Raw genomic sequence first — 24,845 nt, 5'->3', positions numbered from 1 at the left:
CTTAGAGCGCTACCCTGACACTCTGCTAGGCAGTTCAGAGCGGGACTTCTTCTACCACCCTGAGACACAGCAGTACTTTTTTGACCGTGATCCTGACATTTTCCGCCACATTCTCAACTTCTATCGTACTGGGAAGCTTCATTATCCCCGCCAGGAATGCATCTCAGCTTATGATGAGGAGCTGGCCTTCTTTGGCATCATCCCTGAGATCATTGGTGACTGCTGTTACGAGGAGTACAAGGATCGCCGGCGTGAGAATGCTGAGCGCCTGCAGGATGATGCTGATACGGATCACGTACCTGAGAGCTCCCTACCCTCAATGACAGCTCGTCAGAGGATGTGGAGGGCCTTTGAAAACCCACACACCAGTACCCTGGCTCTGGTCTTCTACTATGTCACTGGTTTCTTCATTGCCGTCTCTGTTATTGCCAATGTGGTGGAGACAGTGCCCTGTGGGGTAAGCCCGGGTCGCATCAAAGAGCTGCCCTGTGGAGAGCGGTATGCGGTGGCTTTCTTCTGTCTGGATACTGCCTGTGTCATGATCTTCACTGTTGAATATCTTCTACGTCTGCTGGCAGCTCCTAGTCGCTACAAATTTGTGCGCAGTGTCATGAGTATCATTGATGTGGTGGCCATTATGCCATATTACATTGGCCTTGTGATGACAGATAACGAGGATGTCAGTGGGGCTTTTGTGACATTAAGAGTCTTTCGTGTCTTCAGGATCTTTAAGTTTTCCCGCCACTCACAGGGTCTGCGCATCCTGGGCTATACGCTGAAAAGTTGTGCCTCGGAGTTAGGCTTCCTCCTCTTCTCACTCACTATGGCCATCATTATCTTTGCCACAGTCATGTACTATGCAGAGAAAGGTTCATCAGCCAGCAAGTTTACCAGCATCCCTGCAGCCTTCTGGTACACCATCGTCACCATGACAACACTGGGGTAAGTGCAGCTGGTGGTTGGTTCAGCCAACATTTCAACAAGTGTATTGGCATGAACGGAAAATACGCAAAAAAAATGGTGATAGAAAAAAATGTGAGGCTAAGTTTTTCTTACAGAACTTTATGAATACAACTTGTGACTTCCTTCTAGATGTTTTACATGTTTAAGAGAGCTAACAGCATTGCTGAAATTAAAATAACCCAAATCCAAAAACTGCAAAAATCCTGAAAAAGCAAACAATGAAATAAAGCAAAAAGGTCTTGAAACTGTTTGGTTTTGGACAACGAAATTGGAATGTTTTATGAGTATCTGTGAGTTATCAGTGGCTTTTTAATGGAGTATTGTCTTTGCTGGAAGGAGCTGTTACAGTGTTGCTAAAGTAGTAATATTTATAAGGAGAACTGAAGTACAAGCTCTTAATTTGATCAGTATGTGGATCTGCCATTTTGTTTTAAGTCATGTATTGATGTAGACCTGGATATTGAGTTTGTTATTACAAACATCATTTGTTTTCATGAAAATCATACCTTGTCTTTAAAAAAAAAAAAATCCTGATTTTATTTAAGACACTGAACACATTTCCTTTGATTTTCTTGGACCTATAACTTTTAAATGATGAGTGTCAAGCTACACTGACTGGTGACACACTCTGGAAAATGATCTGAGGAAGTGTGAGACATATGACACATCAAGCATGTGTCTTCAAACATAATTCTAATGGCAATACAATTTCTTTCAGAGAATAGGGGTTAAAAAGTGTCACTGTTGACATTAGAATTCAATGCAGTTCAATGGGAAGATGAGAGCATTATTTTATAAAGTCTCTGATAACAAAGTCTGATTGTATCAGCTGATTCTGTGCACCAAGTTATAAAATGCATTTGTCTGTAATTACAACAGGGATTTAGAAGGTTTACTAATTTGAGATCACAATTTTTCCCTATTCTTAATTTTGAGTTGTATAGTACCATCTCTGAAACTGAAAATTTGTTGATTCATTAGAAACTGACTAGTTATTTAATAATTACAGATACTAAATGACAAACTTTGCACTTTCATTAAGGCAAAGCCCATCATTTTATTAGCATTTTGCCAGATCTTGTTGGGAATGTTGAGATTTATGAAACATGCATAACTTTTAAATTTAACAAAATGAAAGTGCATTATTAAACTATTATGAAAAACTTGATTTATTATGTGCAATTGTAATTTACTTGGGAAACGCACATACAAAATATTGAAAATGATAAAGGGAATGTCTTATGTCACCATTTTTTATACAAGGCTTTTATCTTCAGTGTGATACAACAAATGAAGATGAATATAGTGCGTAGTAAATATTTCATACTTCTTGTAAGGGCAAGTTATGCTAAAAGGGAGTGACAAGAGCTTTGGGGATTTTAATCTGCCTTTTAGGTTCCTGGGTGGTTTTTTGGTTTTCATCTTCTGTTGCTGGTGACAAATGGAAGGGACCAGTTAACAGAAGAAACAAGTTAGGCATGATAACTAGTTCCACATTCCTGTATTTTCTGTTGCTGATATTTTTTACCATTTGTTTTTAATTAGAACAGTGAGGGTTTCAAGAAAGAACTGACTGATATTTAGAATGTATAGTCTTAATATAAAGAACAGAAGCTGGTCTATGTTTTTGTTTGTTAACAAAAGGTACTTTCTGAGTAAGTTGTTTCCATGGTCATGCACAATGTGGAAAGTACTTGTCCATGGTACTGAACAGAAACTTCTTGTTTTATGCCCAAATTGCAACTGATTATAACACAGGTATGATATCACAGCTGGTGTTAATATGATTTGTTTGTTTCTTTGCCAGACACACGCACATGCACACACAAACACGAGTATTATTCTGAAATTCCAGGTTTTGAAGTATTACTCTGAGTAAAGTCCTCTAAAGTACTGCTGAAATTCAAACATGATTTCATATCTCTTTGAATAGAACCTAAGAACCTGTTTTTAAGTACACAGCGACACACTATTTTGGTCCCAAGTGGAACAAAAAAGGGTTAAAGAAAACCCACTCATGTTTGACTCCTTTTTCAAGGCAGTTTGCACAGAGAAAGTTTTGAGCAGGTTGAACAGAGATCCACAGTCTCACCCTCAGGAGTTCAGGTATGATGCAGGTTCAAATATGACAGACATCACCAATTTTTATGAAATCTTTAATCAGTGCATTAGCTGGATGATGTCCTTTTAATAACATCATGATAACTATATAAAGATTATGTTTAAATGTTAAATATATGTGAATAATTTAAATAAAATTAGCATAATAAAAGCTTTGAAATCTTTTTAGTTGATGGAATAATTACACAAAAGGAGAGGGAAATTGCAAGGAAAAGCATCAAGGGTCAGTGAAAGCTGATTGTAATTAGTACTGATACCTTTTCTATGTGCTAAAGCTTATCACCTTTTTACTAATACAGAGCTCCTGTTCATTTTAACTTTAGTTTTAGCTGAATCAGGGGTGTCTAAAAGGACTCGATGGGAACAACTTTTCTCTTTTAGAATCAAAGGTTGATGAAGTCTTTATGTTTTAAATGACACTAACACACAGCAGGTTGTGTGAAATACTACAAAAATACATGAAAGCTAATAGCGAATAATAGATTAACATAAAATTGAGTTTTTGAGTCTTGGTGTCATTGTCATATTTTTCTAGATAGCAAAGGTATTGAGTAAGTGACCTTTGCAATTTGGGGACTTATTACCTTGGAAGCAGAGCTATATTTCTCAGTTCTGCATGGTTGCTGAGCAATTAAAGTGTCTTTAAAAAACATAGATTACATTTTCCTCTGCAGAGTGCTAGTGACTTCAAATATTACTATATTTTTGCCTCCAAGGATATCCCAGCTATTAACTGCTCTTGACTGCTCAGCTCAAGTAGTGCATGTACATGGAAATGTTACATGAAATAGATGAAAAAAAATGAAAGGAAGGGAAGAAAGGAGGAAAGGAAGAAAGAACATGAGAAAAAGATACAGAGAGAGAAAGAGAAGAGAAAGATGACTAGGAAAACGGCATGCACACTTCCAGAAACTGAACTGTCTGATTTTAAACTTCAAAATAGTGTTTTATCAGGATTAATTGTAGCAAAAGTAAAGTAGGAACAAGAGGAGTAAAGAGAATAAAATTGAAAGAGGTCACAAAACATTTTATGGAGATTCAAGATAACAGTGGAAAGCATAGAAGGGACATAAAGGTCAAGAATCAGGTTAGTGTGAAACTTGGCAGAGAAAAAAACTCAAGTCTATTGAACTGGGACTGGCAGACCTCCATAGGGGCTTGTGAACATCTACACCCATAATGACAATTATGTCACTTTCTGCTGTCACCTTATAACATGACAATCTAATAACTTTCTATCTGGCCCGTCAGTAGCCAGCAAATGAGCTGCAATAGCTGGTAAGGTTTTGATGGTGTAAGGATATTGTTTGTTCCCAAGTCAGTCAGATCTATAGTGTAGTTTGTGTTTTATGAAGATATTATACTTTAAATAAGGAACGTAGTGCTCTTCTGTGACTAGTTCTAAAGCAATCTCACTGCTATATTAAAATTCTATTTTTATAGCCTTTACATTGGGTAGCTTTATCAAGTCACACAATGCTTCTGTAGATGAGCACAATACTTTATGAAGGGAAGCTTAAACTCAAGACTACTCATTTGCTTGCTTTGATTGGATAAACTGGAGGCGTGTCTTTCACGAAAGATAAAGCAACTATTTGTTTTCATTACTTGTTAATATAGCCTATAATGCTTGAGGAAACCCACTTAAGACATATCAAATTCTCTGAAGACTTTATAATAAACAGATGACTAGATGTGGTAACAGAAAGCCTCAAAGAGTGAACAAGGGAAGAGAGCAACAGATTTCCTTTTCCTGCACATTCATGTTCTTTGCCATCTTCAGTCCGTTTTCCATTCTTTTTTCATCACTATGGGTATATATGGGTACATTTCTCCATTATTTATTCGAACTACCACTTTCCATAGTTTTCATGGTTGGGGTTGGTCTACTGGTTGACACCTTTCCTCCCTTCTTGAAGACAAGGTTAACTTTTTAATAAGACCACTGGCTTTATTTTTTCTTCTTCTGCTCCTTTGTTCCAGATTCCTAATTCATCCTTCATGACCAAATACACAAATCGAAGATTTGTGAAAGATCAAAGATCAAATCTTTCGTTTGTCATCATTGTCATTCATTTGACCTGAAATTTCCTCAGAACAGATTTTTTGTTCTGATTTTTTTTTTGATGAATTTTTCCATATAAGCATCATAAAATTTCCACATCATCATTTTTTTCCCAAATGCCACACATATTCTCTTCTCTTTTCTCACCACTGTGCCATTTTCAGTGTGTTTAGTTCCTTATAGTCTCTGCATTTTAGTTTAAAACAATCCACCTCTTCAGAACTTTTATTAAAAAATTGAGTTTAATAAAATCTGACAAGAGAGAACAAAATTTAAAATATGTGTTTTGTGAAAAATGTCATTAAGAGTTTGCATATATTCTTATGATTAATGTTACAAATGTAAAGATTCCCAAATTAGAGTGTTCTTTCTGTATCTTGTACATACGTATTGCTCATTCATTTTTTGTTCAGTATTTTCAACCCTGTTTCAAGTAGAGTTTTTCTGGTTTTGTTTGCTTATATACAACCTAGTGGATTTTGTATTTTACAAATGTGTTTGATGTCTCAATCTATTTTCTCTTCACAGCAGAGACATTTAGCCTATATAACAGAGGAGGGACAAAGTGTAGTTGTGATCACCTTCAAAGTACATTACTAGATATTCAAAAAGGACTCCAGGGAGAATCTGTTGTACTAAGGGTCATTTCGATAGCAGTAAAAAAAAAAATTCTGTAACAAGAAGATTACTCAAACTGTATTGGGCTGTTGTTGCTTGACAGAGAGCGGAGTAATTGTATTCTTATTTAGTTGCACTGGGGACCGGCTTTCCTCTTCAAAAAAATCCTGAAAATCTCTTAGAGGAAAAGGAGTTAGCTTGTTATACTCATTTTTCTTGAGCATGAATTTCCTTAGTTCAGTTATGAAGAGAATGAAGGTGATACTTAATAAAAAGGTCTTCCTGCTCAGGATCTAATGTATTTGCTCCTCTGGTAGAAACAGATGGAATTTTGTTTCCTTGTTGTTACTGTGAGACAAGGATAAGAACAATTAGATTAGTGTGGACCTGGATGTAACACAGAAATATGCTTGGTACAGCAGAACAAATCATCTTGGAGAGTAATTATGACTAGTGCCTGATCTATTAATTAGGGCCTATCATTCAAGTAATCATCAGTGAATACTGTCATTTTAGTAAAATCTTTAAGTGATCAAACCCAAGAAGTTCAAACTGAGTGATGACAATCCATACGTGACTCACATCATTGTGCCTCTGTCTAAGATGAAAAATTTGCAATATAAAAGCCTTATAAATCTATGAATACAGTATTAGAAATAGTGCCTACTATGAAAAAAAATATCTGGAAATGGAAACTGTATTTCTGAACAGGGGAACATAAATACCACAGAAATAAAGTGACTATTCAAAATAAGTTGAGAACATCTTGCAACTTCAGAGTGACAATTAAGTTTTCAGACATTTGAAAGAAAGTCTAATGAATTAGTCCTTTTACTTGATTTTTATGACATTATAGCCCATTGGCAGAAGTTTTTAATTTTCATAATGGTAAGGTAACGAGAGAATAATCTGGTTCATCAGGGGTTAAGATTATAGAGTGTTCCAAAGAGGGAGTATAAATTAGAACTACAGAAACAATGTTTAGAATCAGCCTTACCAGGTTTCATCAGTTACCTGACAACAGAGCTGACAGAGTGATGGGAAAGATTCTGTATATTTCTGTACCTATCATTTATTGGGCAATAGGTAAGAGCACAGATTTTTCTGGAAGACACAGTCTTGAAAACTTTTTTTTTTTTTTTCTGAATTGATTATGCATTGGAGAAAAGGTGTTTGAATTTATAGACAGTGCTTTAAAATGATAGCTCTCTGCTGCACTTCCTGGAACAATAATAGTCACCATGCTTGGACTTCAACCCCTAACACAGTTAGGAGCCTAATTTCTACCACTGTTTCTTAAATATTTTTTATTAAGTATATGATTTTGATCTTCCTGTGCCTCTGGTAATGTTTTATAAAGTTCTTGTTAAATAAAAAGCATGTGGGGTTTGTTTTGATAAAAAAATCAATTTTCCCCAAAGTACACAATGAAATTTGCATTATTTCTATGGCATAGACTTAAATACCTGTGGTTTGAGATGAAATAAAAAATAATGCTTTGACAAGACCATCTGATGTGTAACAGGTATAAGTGTCTTGTAGAAAAATTCTAGATACAAAAATTTACTCAGGTATCTGGTGTATGACGGCTCAGGTTTAAACAAGAACACCTATGAAGATCATGTGATCAATGCATAAAAAGAATAAAATCTTACAGGATTCAGCTCTATTATAATTCAAATGAGACTGCACTCCTTTTCTCATAGCAGCGTAGACAGAGCTTATGCATTGTTAGGAGATACATCTTAATGTACCTAGTTATCAGTACAGCATTCCTACTACCATGAGTTCAAATTCTAGCAGTTAAGCGCATTGACAAAAGCTAACAAGCTATCTGATTATTAAAGATATAAAGATGTCGGTCATATAAGCAATTGTATTTTTTGTGTATTTAGAAAAGCAGTTGCCTTTCTTATATTCCACTGTGCAGTACTGTTCTTTACTTATCTGCAGATCTCCACCTTGAAGGTGAAAGCATTAGGAGCTACTGTGTAAATGTACTTAATTAGAGCATGATTCTTCACTTACAGAAAATGTGAAGTTGCTGAAAAACCTAGAAATATGTTATTAGTATGAACAAAGTAAAATTTTACATATTTAAAGTATTTAGGAATAGTATTTTGCATTTCATCCCTGTTTTTTCAGTTTCATCTGTGTTACTGGTTTCTTTGATCTGGTTGGTTTAACTGAGAAGTCAAATTTCACAGACACAGAGATCTCCTGGTTTTATCAATTTATAGGGCCCAAACACTACAAGGAAGAATTCAAAGGCATTTTTATATCTGGAGATGAAGATAGGCACTCAACTTGAATTCTCAGAAGAAGCTTGGGTGTTAGAAACACGAAGGAGAACAGCTGAAGAAAGCCAGCTGTGAAACTAGGTACCCAGTCACCTTAGAAAACAGTATTATGTGCACAGGAGTAACTTCTAGGATAAGTATAGAATACTGTGCTCAGACTTTGGGTATGCCCCAGAGTCAGGATCAAATGCCCCTATCAGAATCAAATGGATCCTCTTAGGCTTCAGGTTTTGTTAAAATAGAATATGTCCTATTTTTACATAATACTTTAGAAAGGAGATAAGAGTGTTGTGTGTATGGTATGCTTAGGAAAGAGGAATGAGTAATTCAAGTGAAAAAAGAAGGGTAAATGAAAGATTAATGTAAAGCATCCAAGGGATATATTTTTTGATCCTGATTTTCTGTCTCTGTGGTTTTCAAACCAAGAGTTCAGCATGAAAAGATATGTGAGAAATGGAAGCTATGACGTGTAGATATTATTAATGAAAATTTTTTTAGAAACAGTGTGGAAAATTATGAAACAATGTCAGGTAGGTGATTCCATTTTTCAAAGCAACATGCAATCTGAGGATTTATTTGTTTCAATAGGTCTCTTATTTAGCTTATGCACAGTAAATTTGTTAAGATGTTGATGTGTGGTAAGAAAAGGTAAAAGGTAATTCTCAGTTTTGACCACTGTAAATTCATCCCCTTCTCTGGTATGGTGGCACACATTCTTATTTTGTGTCTATTTGATTTTTTAATGAACATTGTTTGTACACTTATGCAGGAGGTTTAAGAAGTACTTTGCCTGCCTTTGGGTTTTGTTTTTGTGCAGTAATATGAGCTTTGTAAGCAGAGTCTACAGCTCTGCTAGTTGATTTTTACCTTAATTCTAAATGAAGCATATTTAAGTCAAATTTTCCTGTTTTTTCCTGATTCTTTGTAAAAAAAAATTATTTCCTGAGGTAAGCATCTTGTATCACAGTTCTTTCTCTTTGAGGAAGCATTGTGATTTGTGAGCTGATTTTTAACCAGATGGTGTCTAGCTCAGTTTTTTACTTATTACCACTTCCACTTAGGCTTTATATCAAAGAGTAACATATTTAGCAAAAATCCCAATATTGAGAACACTTGTATATTTTTTAAAAATATGATCTATTGTAATATCAAATATATAAAAATGTTATAAAATTTGTATCTGTATAAATAAATTCAGCTGCTTTATTATTGAAGACTCAGTGTCCTTATCTAAAACATCTTATAGTATAAAAGGCAGTATAAACTTCTACGATTTTATTTAATTACTCTGAGTACTTTGGTAAATTAAAATAAAGTAAGTATGTTTCACTACAGTTTTAAATCTCTTGGATTAAGAGAATTAATCTTGGATTAAGAAGTAACTGTGAACTTCCTTAAAGGTATCTATAATAGTGTAATTTTATGATAATACATTATAATGCTTTGATAAATTATTTTTTTGGAAAAAAATATTTTGAGGCCAAACCCCAACTTTTTTTCAAATGTATATCCAGAGATGAAGATTTTTTTTTCTATGAATTGTACTGGCAGATTCTCAAAATACTTTGGCTGATACACAGGGAACAGTCTTTTAAGTTATCACTTGAAAGCTTGCCCATCCAGGCATTCCCTGTAAATGGCTGAGAGTTAGACTGTAAGGTTGTGAAGGAATTAATTTAGGATTGTGTAATAGCTTACAGTCTGAATGTGTCTTTTGCATCCTAACTCACTGCTTCTTTCAGTAAGATGAACCAAGAGAGTTTTCTGTATGAGAGCACATGTAATTTGAGTGGGATCCTGGACTTTTCATTTTTGTTTCTATTCATATCACCCTTTTTTATAGCCCAAAAGAGGAGTTTTATTATTTTGTTAGTAGCCTTACTTTCAGTTTCTGAAACTTTTATCTCTTCCACTTGCAGCCACTTAACAATTCCCTGAGCATCCTTATCAGCTGTGGGCAGCAACCACTGCACTGTGCAGAGTTGCTTAGGAACAAAATTGATGCTCTTTGACATGGTGGATTACAGCTGCAACATGCTGGTCCCCAACTCTCCTTCTTTCAACAGAGGAATAAAAAGCAGAGGTGTTGAACATGTTTTCCAAATCTGATTGTTAAGAGCCTATATACTTTTTTGGTTTAGAGTATCTAATCACTTCATTATTGATAGACAACAAACAGGTTAAGAATTGTGGCCTTTCTATTGAAGACACAGCAGTATCAAAAAATCTTTAGCAACAACTCTTTTTAACTCTTTGTAATGTAAATACCAGAGTATCTTGCATCACTTAGAGAATTGAGAATTTTCAGTTTTTCTAAGTTTTTTGGTTGGTGTGGTGGTTTTTTTTTGGTTTTTTTTTTTTTTTTTGATGCATTTGTTTACATGAGTTAATGAAATCCAAGTTGAGACATGGATATCATGGACTAGAGACATGAGAACTAGACAGAGTATATACACCTATTCTCACACACCTAGCGAGAGCTATGGGTGCAGCCGTCTCGAGTTTATTTAATATGTACTTATATAAAAAGAAACTTTCAATATTGTAAACTCTACACTGTTTGAGAATTTAGGTGGAATTTTCCGTTTTAGCATCTGGATGGAAGCTTGAAAGAGTACAAATTGAAGCTTTCCCACTGACAGATAGTTTAGAGTAAATCTATCCACAGACTGGCTCAATGATTTGATGTGCTCAGTATTAGTTATTTTCCAAGTGAAAGGGAAGCTCAAGTTTTATCTGATTTGCTTATGAACAAAGTAATCAACCTATAGTATGTTAATCTGTGTCAAAAGGTGCTGAGTTTTAGAGGTAAATATTATAAAGGAATCTGCTTACAAAATAAGCCCCAGGTAATATGTGATATGTATGCTATACTTCTCAGACCACATGCTACTTCTGGCACCTCTCTCCCTTCATCCCATCACAGTCAGATCACTGTAGAAATTGCAGCTGCTGAAAGGCTGCAACCATCATCATTCCTTTAGCCTACAGTTTCTTTCCTGTGAAGGCCCAAATTTTCAAAATTTAGTGCATTAAATAATTCATGGGAGAAGCAATTTTGCTAGTCTTGCTGCTGAGCCCTTCAGCACGATTCAGCCTCTTGCCACACTGGCAGAGCTGTGGCAGTCTCTCTCCTCCTCTGGGGACAGGCACAGCTGCAGACTGAAGATGATGCTGACTTGTCGTGTCTGGCACAGATGACCTGTGATTTAAAAATATAGACATCTTTGTGCAACAGTGCACATGTAAGATAAAATCCTAGTTGTGGGAGGGGGAGATAGGAACCAGTTTTGTTTTGGGTCTCTAGAAGATGTAAAAGAGTGCCTGGAGTGAACTGCCCAAATCCCTTTGGATGCAACTGCCTTCTGGCAACTGTCTGCCCTGAGCCCTCTTCACACCACGAGTACAGCACAATGTCTGTCAGGCAGTCATCCATGGAGTGGATTTACAGTGGGTTTGGCCATGCAATAGGAAAGAGGTTTGGGGTCTTGCAACACCTTTCCAGACTGTATGTGAGCTTTCCCTATTTCTCTATGTAGTCACAACATTTAGCATGCACTGCTTGCTATGTCTTCACAAACAAATTCAGTAAATACAGAGAAAACTGGTAGGTGGTTTGGAATACTGGACAGAAAAATGGATGGAAATATGGATTTATATCCACATAAGTGGTTTTGAAAGATAGTTATATCAAAAGGCTGAAATCAGGTTGGTTCATCTCTTTAGTCTCTCTCAGTGGTGTATCTTCTGCCTTAATATACTTTCTGATACTTGTTTTCTAGCTCACTAGCTATTCTCAGAGGTTCCTTTGTTTTCAAAGCAAACAAACCCAAATGCAGCAGAAAGGTTTCCTTAAATAAACCTTTCATGTTGTCTATACATAGTTCATTTCCCTGTCCCTATGTTTGTGTGGAAGGGTAGAGCTATAGAATCTAGAGATTGTATCTTAGGTGTGTGGTTTTTAAAGACAATCAGGATATAAATCTATTTTAAAGGAGACAAATAGGACATGCTGTACAATAGAATTATTATGGAAGGATCTGGAGGTGGAATTCCAACTTGCTTCTCTGCCAGTTGCTTACTATCTCTGGAAGATATTTATAGGTCTTAACTTACTCCTCCAAAAGTTAAATAGTTCTGAACTAGTCATCCTTTTCTCACTTAGGAGGTAATGAAGAGAAGCAGGCATCTGGATGTGCTCATTCCTCTGCACTGAGTATAAATGAGATTTATTGTAATTAGCAGAGACTTTAAATACCAAGTGGAAATGGATGAGATAAATCCCAACCTCCGTGGGTAGTCAGTTTGATCAACTCTCCTTGTTCCCAAGTTATATAACTGTGAAAGGCCCATAACATATTCCTTTCAAAGATCATAGCAGAGTACATGCTTGGCATTTGATAGCAATTCCCACTTCATCAAAAAGGCAACGTCTGCTACATTTAAACTCAAAATACTCTTGTTTTGTGTAACCCAGAAGGCCACTTCAGTGCTTTTGCCAATTTTTTGTCCTTTTCCAAACAACACAACAAAAATTTTAAATTTGAAAAAAAAAGAGATTTAATGTTTGTGCTGATTTAGAAGAAGCCTCTAGAAATTTGAAAGAAAATTTAAGTATCCACTGTAATTTTCTGCAGGAAAGAGGTCATTCTTCAAATAGCAATGTTTGTGAATTAAGATATGGAAAGCTTGATTACCATTATTACCCTTCAAAGAGTTGTGAACTATTTCTGTTCTTCTGAACAGGAAACCTAAAGACCAAGCCACATGGTGGTCTTGTTAGCTGTTTCACCACTGTTCATTTCTAAAGTGTCCCAATGCAGACACATCCCCCCACGTATCCCCCCGTGCCGCTGTTCTAATGTCTGCCAGGAGGTCTCAGAGCTCTAGACTGCAGTTAGGCATTGCCAATGCATAGCTGTGAAGCAGACTGAAAATTTTAGAGACACACTAAAATAAATTTCAGTAGGGACACTCTACTCATTGCAGAAGTAATTTTCATATTTAATTCAATTAAAAAAATACCATTTTTTCTAAAACTGCCTCCAGACTGAAGTATTACAGAAGCTTGAAGGCCATGACAGGGTATTATGGTCAAAACTACTTCAGAGTTTTTGTCTTTCTTGTTTTCCTTCTGAACTTTGTTCACTTCTCTGCAAATCATACCAATCTCTCTGGTAAGGCAATTCTGTACTTTGGTATGGAATCCTGTTATCAACAAAGATTTGGTTTAACTCATTTTAGTTTGTTTTCATGATTTGCTTTTCCAGAACAGCAAATCTCAAATTTGCCAGCTAGTACAGTTCTATACAAGTGTGAAATAACATTTCCTTCAGTATGTTCCTTTTTTTAGTGTAAGAGTTCATGAAATTTGGCTCTTTTATGCATTAAATGGCATATTAATTTCTTTTTGTGTCTGTGTGTCTGTGAAAAGAAATGAATGAACTACAGAAGAAACAACATTTCCTCTTTTTTCTTCCCCTCAAATGGCCAGCTTTATCACAAACATCCAAATAAGTTTTAAAGAAAAAGTGCTATCCTGCATAACTAATGAAAGGTTGCTTCTCCTTTGAGGGGAAACAGCGGTTATTTCACAATTTGGGGCAACAATTTTGATTAAAAATAGTTCTCTTCCCATTTGCAGTTCAAGCTAATGCTTTTGAAAAGCTAGAAGAGTGATGATAATGATGGGAAAGAAGCTCTTTCTTAAGCTTCTTGCTTACTTCTAAGTTGTCCTTGGAAAAAATCCTGGCATGAAGACAAGTTTTTTACATGCTTCTGAGATTTGAAGTTATATTTTTAATATGCCAACCCCTTTTTCACTGCCTTTAGAAACAAATTGAGAATGGGGACCTATGAAGCTGGTATGCAAAGAAATTATTTACCTAACTAGTTTGCTAGAGAGAAATAGATGAAGACAGTGTTAAAAACTGAGTTGTTAGTCCTTCAAGAGAGCAGCCTGAGAGTGGCTAGTGTTCTGCACCAGGGTGGTGTGGTGGGATGTGAGGTGAGAGAGTGAAGGTGCAGCATTCTTTCTGAGTCTTGACAAGAAAGACACAAAACCAAATGACTTAATAAAATAGATGTTTTGATAACATAGAGTAAAGAGGAGTATTGTTATCTAGTAAATCTTATTCCCCTTCAGATGCTGGGAAACCATGCATTTGCGTAGCATTGGATGGGTTCTGGGTAATTTTCCCTCAGCATGCTGCACAGATCCTGTGCATGCAGAGATCCTTCTTTTGGTCCTTTGTGGTATTGCATAATTTTTTTTTTTTTTTTTTTTTTTTTTTTGCAATATAACAACTCTATTAATAAAGGATGTTTTCATGAGAACTTCTTGCTTGCACTTTTAGATGCAAAGTGGCATAATCACCAGTACTGAGTTGCCTGCTGGCTCCTCTCTTACAGTGATCTGGTCAGGTTTATCCTGCAGACAATGTGTTTGTGCAACAGAGCACAGCCTGAAGGCTGGGGTGGACATTCAGCATGGTCTGTTATACCTGCTCATTTTCACTGTTACGTCTATCACTAACTCTCCAGTGTACTGGAGAATTCAGTCAGGTTCACTACAATGGGTTCGTGGTGTGAGGTAAAGAAAAATACACCTGTTCACAAGATTTCCTTACTGTAAGATAAAAATTGGTAACTTAGTGATTCTGGTTACGGATTTTGATCAGAGGATTATAAAAAACCAAGAACTTTCGGAGTCAGATGAAGGGAAATGTCACTCCTGTTTTCAAAAAGGAAAGGAAGGAGGATCTGGGGAACCACACACTAGTGAGCTTTACCTCTGTGCCTGGGAAGATCGTGGAGCAGATCCTCATGGAAGTAATTTTAAGGCACATACCACAAGGAGGTGTTTCGAGACAGCCAGCATGGCTTTCTTCAGGCAAATTGTGCCTGAACAATCTGGTGGCCCTCTATGATGGAGTGACTGCTACAGTCAGCGAGGGAAGACAGACCAATGTCATCTACCTAGACTTCTCTAAGGCATTTGACATGGTCCCATACAACACTCTTATCTCCAGAGTGGTCCACACATGGACTTGAAGGGTGGACTTGCGGGGTTCTCATGGATGAAAAGCTGAACATGAGCCAGCACTGTGCACTCACAGCCTGGAAAGCCAGCTGCATCCTGGGCTGCATCAAAAGCAGCATGGCCAGAAGGGCGAGGGAGGGGATTCTGCCCATTTACTCTGCCCTCGTGAGAGCCCACCTGGAGTGCTGCATCCAGCTGTGGCATCTTCAGCACAAGAAAGACATGGACCTGTTGGAGAGGGTCCAGAGGAGGGTCACAAAGATGATCAGAGGGATGGAGAACCTCCCCTATGAAGACAGGGCAGGGAGAGTTGGTGTTGTTCAGCTTGGAGAACGCAAGGCTCCAGGGAAACCTTTTTGTGGCCTTCCAGTATCTAAAGGACCTTACAAAAATGAAGGAGAGTGAATTTTTACACAGACAGATAGTGATAGGACAAGGAGCAATGGTTTTAGACTAAAAGAGGAGATATTTAGATTAGATGGTAGGGAAAAATTCTTTACTGGGAGGACAGTGAGGCATGGGAACAGGTAGCCCAAAGAGGTTGTGGATGCCCGATCCCTGGAAGTGTTCAAGGCCAAGTTGGATGGGGCTCTGAGCAGGCTGGTCTAGTGGAAGATGCCCCTGCCCAAGGTCAGGGGGTTGGATTTAGATGGTCTTTAAAGTCCCTTGCAACCCATAACATTCTATGGTTCTAAGATAGTATCAGAATAAGTTGAATATGTTCAAATAAATATCTAGAACTTTTTCCAAAAGAAACCTCACATTTCTTCTAAAAATTTCACAGTGAAACATCAAGAGCTCTTACAATGTAAGGTATTAGAAAATCTCTTCAGGAATCTTTGAACTTTTTTCTTATGTGAGATTTTGATGAAAGTAAAATGTAGTTGAAAAATATAATTTATGAATTTCTTGTTTCCAAAAATACATCAATGAAACCCACTTATTTTTTATTCATTTTCTTTTAGAAATGTAGAACAAAACCCTAAAATTACACATTTGACTTGTTTTATTTTAATTGCTTTTGGGACTTCAGTTCAAAGCAATTTTGATTTTTCATCCATGTGTGGAATGGAGAATACTTTTAGAAACAATGCTATGAAAGAAAAATTTCATCTAATGGCGAAAGGCTACAAACCAGACTTTGCTGGCTCATTCTTTTTTTGACTGAAAAAGCAATTAGAAAACTTAATGGCAAGATATCCACATCAAATAAAAAAGATGCAACTTCTGCCTTGGAAAGAAGTTGCAGATGGCTGAAGGTGTAACAGGTGTAGTACCACTGTGTTCTCGCCTTTGCTTATGTCCTACCCATGTCATTTACTTCTAGCCGTGAACAGGGCCTTAGTTTTACACTAATTCATCTCCTTCACCTCCTCCTGTCATGTTCTCAGTTAATGGAAATAACTTAGCTGTGTTTTGGATCAAGCTTAGATTAAGGAGATGCTTTTTTTCCTAAATACTTTTTAAAGAATTGTGGACATTGGATACATTATAGCTATTCTTAAGTACCAAAGGTTCAGAGTCTCCAAGAATATCATAGAGCTTGTATACTGTGCAAACAGGAAAACAGATACTTTAAACTCACAAATAGTTCTTACTACTCTTACTTTCTTCAGCTATTTGTATAATCAAATGTCATAATCTACAAGATGATGAGAGCTTTTGTCAGCTGCGGAACACTAAAACTTAACAAAAATTTCAATGTAAGGTGCAAAAATGCTGCAGCATCTGTGAGTCCCTGAATGCCTTGAAGGATTTAGTGCTATTCGCTTGATCCAAAGCCCATGGAAATCAAGTAAAGTCTTTGGTTTGACCTGAGAGGGCTTTACATCAAGCTTTTTTATAAAAAACCTCTAGCAAGATATTGACCAGGACAACAATTACTTTCTTGCATTATCTCAAACCCTAAGGATTTAATCCCAAATCCATGGCGGTGTTAACAGGCATTCCTCCAACACATGTATTGCTCTCACTACCTTATGCAGACACAGGGTGAGAAAAATAAATGATAGAGTTTAATTATATGTATTTGAATCATAGTTTCATCAACAGGAAAACAGTAAGATAGTACATTCCAACTGCTGATGTAGCAGGTATATCTGCTTTTTGTCACGAGGGAAATCTTAATGGGAAGCAAATGCTACAGCATCTCCTCTGCTAACATGGATATTGACCATGCATGAGATCCCTCCTTGAATATTTCACAGAAATGGTCATAATCAACACTGGAGTAGAGAATTTGCTCAGAGTTTCTTACAGCTAAAAGGGGAACAAGTTGGCTTTTTTTTTCATTAGCTTATCAAAAGTCTTGCTAACTCACAGAAACTTTCAGGCAACCTTGAAAGTATATCATGCACTAATATCATCAGAGAACATGACAGACAGAGCCTGATGTATCTAATTTTGGACTGGTATAACAGTGCTATTTAGAGCAATAAAGGTTTTATCTCTTGGTTGATCTGTTTACTGAAATAGTGAGTGAAAAATGTGCCATATATTACATCTTCTCATTATTCTTCTGGCATAAAGGACATTTGAATGGATAGTTCTGCCTATATTTTGGGATTGTCCTGCTAATTATATTAGGATAAGGTCATATACTGTACTCAGCACTAGACTAGTAAGGCAGCACTGGTTCCAGTTCTGGGCCCCTCACTACAAGAAAGACATTGAGGGGCTGGAGAGAGTGTCCAGAGAAGGGCAACAGAGCTGGTGAAGGGTCTGGAGAGTGAGTCCAGTGAGGATAGGCTGAGGGAGCTGGGGTTCTTTAGCATGGGGAAAAGGAGCCTCAGGGGAGACCTTATCACTCTCTGCAACTACCTAAATGGAAGTTGCAGCCAGGTGGGGGTTGGTCTCTTATCCTAAGTAACAAACAATAGGAGCAAACACCCTCAAGTTGTTCCAGGGGAGGTTTAGATTGGATGTTAGAAAAAAAATTATTTACTGTGGGGGCTCAAGCATTGGAATGGACTGCCCAGGGAAGTGGTTGAGTCACCATCCCTGAGTTGGTAAAGACTTGTAAATGTGATACATGGGGACCTGGTTTAGTGGTGAACAGACAAGTGCTGGGTTGACAGTTCGTCTCAATGATCTTAGTGGTCTTTTCTAACATAGATGATTCTTTGATGATGTATATAAAATGGGCATAAAGAAGAAAACCTCATTTCCCTAACGAGAATCTGTGAAACAATCAGTTAAAATGAATGACTGGCTAAGACTTATCAACAGCACAATGGTTATTATATGGACTTGTGTGCTTGCTTGCCTTTCCACATTAAAATCCATCACTCCTAGTGATCATCACACTTCCTTAGATTCCTCCAATACATGATAACCATTAGCCAAATAATTTTTTTAATGAAAAACAAATAAACTTGCAGTTAATTTTTTTCTGATGTAAGACATGAATGCCAATACTCTGAAAATCCCGTAATGACTGAGAGAGACTAGATTTTATTCATGGGTTTTATTCCATTTCAGAGAACATTGCAGCTTTGTTGGCATGAATGCAGTGCATGAATGACTTTATGCATATTCACAACTGTTTCCTCGAAGGAAATGGCTTATTAAACAGTAATCACATAGCATGTGTAAGTGAGTTTTGTGGATAAACATGTATCTTTATCCTTATTGACTGGTTGTTGACTAAAAAAGTTTTTTTGATGACATTTAGTTTTCCAGAAATTTTACCAATCATCTTATGTCTGATTTCCTTTTCTGCCTGAGAAATTTCTTTTTCCTTATATGTAAATAACGCTGATTTTTCTCTGTTTCTCTTGAGTCACATACTTAAAGAAAAAAACCAGCTGAATTTAGGAGTGTCTAAGCCCAGTGTCTTAGCCCAGGTGAGATGCTCAAATATATGTGTCTAGTTTCAGGTGAGGTAAATCACTCTCTAGACTTAATGACTGCAATGGGAGCTTCAATACTAACTCACATACAAAAATCTACACACCTAAAACAAAAGTGTCTTCACTTTCTACTTGAATCCCATTCCAGGAGAGCAAAATGAAATTGTTATGATGTCAGAGCCAAGAATTATTTTTCTTTATTCCTTTTTATACCCCGCTTCAGTTTTGGGGGTGCTGCTCTCTTTAATGATATCATGCAATTTAACTGTTCCTCATTCCATTTTCAAGTTTCTTTCCCCAAGGTGCTTTTCCTTAATGGCATTGTCCACTCAAAGAGAGTGGAAGCAAATTGCTCAGGAGGAAGGACTCAGAATACATTGAACAGGTCACCTCAGAAAAAAAACATGTTCTCTTGAGGCATTATGATTATATTACAGTAGCCTCTGTACATGTCTTTAAAGAGTATCAGATAAATATTTTTCTACTAAATGAATAAAAGAGGAAAACCATAAAAAACTCACAGCATTTAAATCTTCTGTCCTTAATAGTACATTAAATAAACAGTGGAAAACATAACTGGAATTTTTGTTCAAATATATAAAATGTTGCTAGAAGAAAAGGATGTACAGGAATATTATGAAACCGTACTACAAACTAGCAAAATGAAATGAGAGAACCTACAATGAATAAAACTAAAGAAATACGCATTATGAACACTATGTCTTATGATAAAAAAGGCCAGTAGAAACTACAGGAAACTCTGTACTTGCTGTATTTGAAAAATATTGGTAAATATTTTGTCTTTTTAAATGTAGAAGTTATTTCATGATAGTTTCTTTAATTTGTGAGTCTTATTGATCTAATAAAAAAGAGGAACAATTTTTACCTGTGCATTTTTTTTATAAAGCAGCAATATAGATAAATGGGTGAAAAAGTTAATGATTTCTACCGGCATTTGGGGTTGAAGGCAAAGCCCAGAGGAGCTAATGGGAAGGCTTAGTTTTCTTCAGCAGGTTTTAGATCAGGATCTTAGTTATGTCTTATGGTATATAATATAATATTCCTACATCATTAGTTCTTTCCAGTGGGAGCTGGAGTGTCAGATTTTACCCACATGAAATCCAAGGTAAAAGTTGTGACCTGCTTTTCTTATAAGAAAAGAAGGCAATGCTCTTACGATGGACTGGTGGAAATGTTAATGAAAACTGAAAACACTTGTAGAATTTTTGGTTTTTTAAATGTTAAATGTGTCATGGAAAGGTTTACTTACTTTATGGAATCCACTTTAAAATGTGTGTCTCAGCCATCAGGTTGGAACATATCAATGTGTAAAAAATGCAATTACTCTTCAGGGGTGAGGTGAACTCTAATAGTTAGATGCTGTGCAAGCTTCTGAGACCAGACACCGTGACGATTTTGTAGGCATCTCATTAATGAATTGTAGCGCTGCAGCATGCTCTGCTTTACTTATTTATTGAAGAGATAATGGGAAATAACTGGTTTCTTTGTGAAGTCATAAATAATATGACAGAAGGATATTAAATGCACTGAGATGTGACAGAGAAGCTAAAAACTTGTGGGGTTTAGAATTTTATGGTGCCAGTTCTCCTTTACCCGTACATGTAAAACCAATAGATATGTTTTAGCTGGTTTTGTGAACAATTACCAATTTAGTGTGCTAGCTACTGACAAGTGGGTGTCTTAAATCATAAACACTATCTCAGTTTTGCTATTTTGCAGTAACATACAGAAGTTACTAAAGAATAAATCTTCCTCCTCCTCCTCTTTTGTCATTCTTTTTTTATTTCCTTCAGGTATTTTTCCTTTTTTTTTTTTTTTAAATAGAGATCGTCTTTCTCTATTTCTAAATTTCCAGTGTGAAATATCTGTTCCACAAAATATGAACATTTCTGACATTCACTCTTTGCATATTTTTTTCTCTGTGGTAGTCTTCTCCTGATACTGCGCACAGACTTACACGCAAGGTCCACTGTGGCTTCTCAGTACTTTGCACTCTTGATTAAAATAACAGCTACCTTTTTTTCCCCCTCTGTCTCTCTCTGTGTGTGTGTGTGTGTGTGCATCTGAATTAAAGAGAGGAAAATGTGTTTTATTCTGAAGTGCAGACATAGCACTGAGATCCAGATTGAGGCAGCACTGTCCTCTTCTGTCTTCATTGCTGTTCTTTTAACTAAGAGATTTATCATGCAGTATATTGAGAATTTCCTCAGAGACTGTGGTGACTAAAGAAGTAGCAATCTCATTGGTTAGTCTTGGGAACATTTCTGAGTATCATGACCCCACAATTCTTCACCTTAGGTTTGCCTCTTCCTTTAGCATGAAGCTAGTTATAGAAGACAGAGCTCCACAATGATGCAGCAAGTTTTATTTAGGTTCCTATATCCTGTCCATCTTCATGGTACCCAACCACTTATATCATAAACATCCTTCTACAATTTGAATGAGTTATTTTTCCTGGAGCAATAAGAGTTTCTTCTGGGTTGGTAGTTTAGACACTGTTGCAGCAGGCAAATGTAGAGGTCACAGATGTGTGGATATCAGCCACTATGCCAGCCATGAGTGTTTGGTTTTATAGTGTCCATTACCACCTCATCTAAAGACTAAGCTCATCTCCTGAAACATGACCTTTTTATTGGAGGAGTTCCAAGCATTTTCAGAAGGGGTGCCGAGGCTTGTTATTTTTGCTTGCTTATCCCACTTACATAATTTTATAGCAGTGTAAATCTATTTTTTCACAAGCATATCCTAGTTTGTAGTAATGTGAAAATAGAGTGAGGCCTGATCTGTCATGCTCAGCTTTTGCACTGCCAGCAAAATACAATTTTAATTCATTTGAAGTAGGAAGTAGTAGGAAGTAGGAAATAGAGAAGCAATTCTATTGCAACTCAAGTGATGTGTATATAAAAATTTAAGGTTAGAAACAATTTCTGTCAACTATTCTATTATGTGGTGATTATTATTCTAACTTAAAATTTCTCTTCAGGGCCAGCAGTGCCATAATGACTTAAGAAAATGAAGTGTTCATTTTTCATTGAGCAGTGAAGTGGTGACTTGGAAAAAGTAAAGTTTCATCTACAACAGTTCAAGTAACTGAGAAAGCACTGGGTAAAATATCATTGAGTTCTGCAAAAATAAGTTAGGGTCAGTCTTTCTCATAAATTTTAGGAAACTACAGAATACTCGATCTTGAAGTAAAGCAGATGACACTCATGTTGTGATCATATCTGTCCATTTCTTCTAGCAGCTTCATGGGGACTAGTCTTACAACTAACCTTTCCTTCTTTGCACATTTTGGATCATCCATCAGAGAAAAATATCCCCAAATTACTGGTTCTTCTGAACTTGGGGGTCTAATTTTGATACTATATGTCATTGTAACTGTCTTTTTTCAACTCTTTGGGAGGCTTCTGAGACACAGAGCCTTTAACAGATTATTTCTATCACTGATCCATTCATCTAAGCAGATACACATGGACAATCAAGGATAATAAATGGAGACCCTTGCCTGGAGCTTCAAGCAAGAGAGGTAATAGATTGGATCACTGTCATATTTTACGACAAGTGGCTTGTGGTAGAATAATTTTGCATTCATTACTTTCCATGTTTAATAATATTACAATCTATTCTGGCAAATAATTTTATGTTTCAGAAAGAATGCACTTAACATAGTTTGGTAAATTCTAGGTCAATTTTTTTTGATAATAATACTGGATATGCATTGAAATGCCATAAAACAGTTCTGTTCATCAAGAGTAGTAGATATTCATTAATCATATCAAGTATTAGATGTATTTTAATATGTATTTTGCCTTTTTTTTTTTTTTTGCTGAGATGGTAGTTACAGGCAGAGGAAGTCAATTGAAAGTCAATAAAAAAACCTGTTGCTTTAATATTTTCTCAGTTATGTATAGAACACAACTTGAGGAAAAAAGTGTCTAATATTGTTATTAGGCTGTTCAGCTGACTGGTGGGATCATTCTGTTCTGTTTCCAGTCCCAGGAAAAGATCTGATTATCAGGAAATATATCCTTGTGAGTGCCCTTTTTTGCCTACTGCAACTTTTTCCAATTGCATAAATATTTAATAGAAAAGGGCCCTAATTAAAAAGTCTTCCTCCTTCCCTTTCTAGTGCAGAATTGTTCTGTCAGAAGAGCCTAACACCCTCTTCTCTGATGGGAGGAGAGCATAGATTGCAAGGATTCACAGGATCTTTAGATAAAGGGTGTTCTCAGTTTATGTTCCCAAGTGGTGACATATCTTCCTACCCATAATAGATGCTTATTCCTTCCAAACAACTAAAACTCTTGCAATTTTTTTCCAGAAAAGTTTGCGGTTCCTCATGCAAGTATTTTCAGAAGACTACATTATTATTTCCCTGGCTCTTTCTTAACAAAAAACAAGAATTGGAAAACCCCAAAGAAACAAACAACCCATGTTTGAGATGTCTCAAAGCTAATTTAGTGCCTATTTGAATTTTTCTTCTTTACGCATGCTACAAGAGTTCTGTGAGATTGTACTATATATTTTGGCATTATAGCTTATATATACATCTAGATGTACAAGAGTATTCTAATCTTGAAAAGTGCTGCTGCTCATTTTTGTCTATCTGCATCTAACTTTTGTCTGCTACAGAAACTTTTTTTGAGTGCTTTATTTTTCCCCACTTAATTTCAGTAAGGCTTCTTGCATATGTAAGGACTCAAAGTATAAGGGTCTCTGTTTCCAGATTCTGACTGAGACACTAGCTAAACACCAATATCGTTACCTTGAACATCTCTTTTCTTTTGAAATTGGCAGGGAGCCCAGAAGTTTTCTTGATCAAAGGCATTTCATGATTTTTTAACCTACTTTCATGCCAATTTGTTCTAGTAATCATAAAATTAATCAAAATATTTTCCATTGTTTAAAACTAAAGATAACACTTTCACAAAATAACTTTAGAGCATTTAGAATATAAATTAAATCGGCTATTAATGACAGAAAAATAACTACAGTTAAAGCTGTGTCCTTTAGGCAAATGGTAAGTAAATTAGTGGCTGATTCAAAAGCCATTAAGGATCCTGTTGTCTCAATAAAGCATCTTTACAAGAAACAGACGTTAGACAAGAGGGAAAAAATAAATATCCTTAGAAGTATAAATTGCATCACAGTCCAATCTTCAGCCACAGCAATTATCAGATTTGGGCAAAATTTGTGAAAAAAAAAAAATCTTGAAAATGCTTGACAAAGGAGTATTTTATGATCTACATTTCTCTTTAACGTTGTCCTTCTGAATTTTGTAGTCTAAAACATGCATTTCCAGAAATGCTTTTTTTCACAATGGCTTCCTCCTTTTATATCCGGATTATTGCTTTCTGGAATTCTGTGTAAAATCATAATGAAGCTGGTCATGAAAAATCAGTTCTGGAAAACTGGAGAGAAAACCCTTGCCAGATGGTGTACTGTGGAGGAAAAAGAACGGAGTAATTTCAGAACAAGAATCCAAGACCCAAAAGTGTAGCTGAAAGTTGAGGTACCTGAAGAAGCATTTGTTATGAGAACATGGAATATCCAAAGGGATTTTGAAAATTACTGATTATCTTCCCATGAATGGAGGAGGAGATCAGACTCAGTGCAGGGCAGTAGGGCAAGTCAGCAGAAGGGCAGGTGTCAGCAGGTGGTGCCCTTGTCCACTGTGGGTCAAGTTTCTGTTGCTTTGGTGTGAGTATATGTTTAGTCTTGGGAAGACATGAAGAGCTGTTTTGCTTTGGTGCTATGCATTAATGAAGTTCCCATTTTCAATTGGTTTCTAATCAGTGAATAGTCCTGAAAAGAATTTGCTTTCCAGGAGTCTCTCATCATGGTTGAGGTTCATCAGGGAAAAA

The 24,845-nt window shown here is 36.3% G+C and overlaps 1 protein-coding gene across 1 annotated transcript in view; it reads left to right on the top strand.

Annotated features, from left to right (window-relative positions):
• Position 1: 1 nt before the first annotated feature.
• KCND2 (potassium voltage-gated channel subfamily D member 2) overlaps positions 2-24,845 on the top strand; it is a gene marked incomplete at its 5' end in the record, with an annotated part of 265,694 nt that continues 240,850 nt past the window's right edge. The window contains one exon of the mRNA XM_017743745.1: positions 2-942. Coding sequence (XP_017599234.1) covers positions 2-942 — 941 coding nt within the window. The remainder of the gene's footprint in view (positions 943-24,845) is intronic.

The sequence above is a fragment of the Corvus brachyrhynchos genome, unplaced genomic scaffold, assembly GCF_000691975.1.
Source record: "Corvus brachyrhynchos isolate BGI_N302 unplaced genomic scaffold, ASM69197v1 scaffold29, whole genome shotgun sequence".
Classification (NCBI taxonomy): Eukaryota; Metazoa; Chordata; class Aves; order Passeriformes; family Corvidae; genus Corvus; species Corvus brachyrhynchos.
Note: the sequence above shows the minus strand (reverse complement) of the source record. Positions and strands in the feature narration are given on the sequence as shown.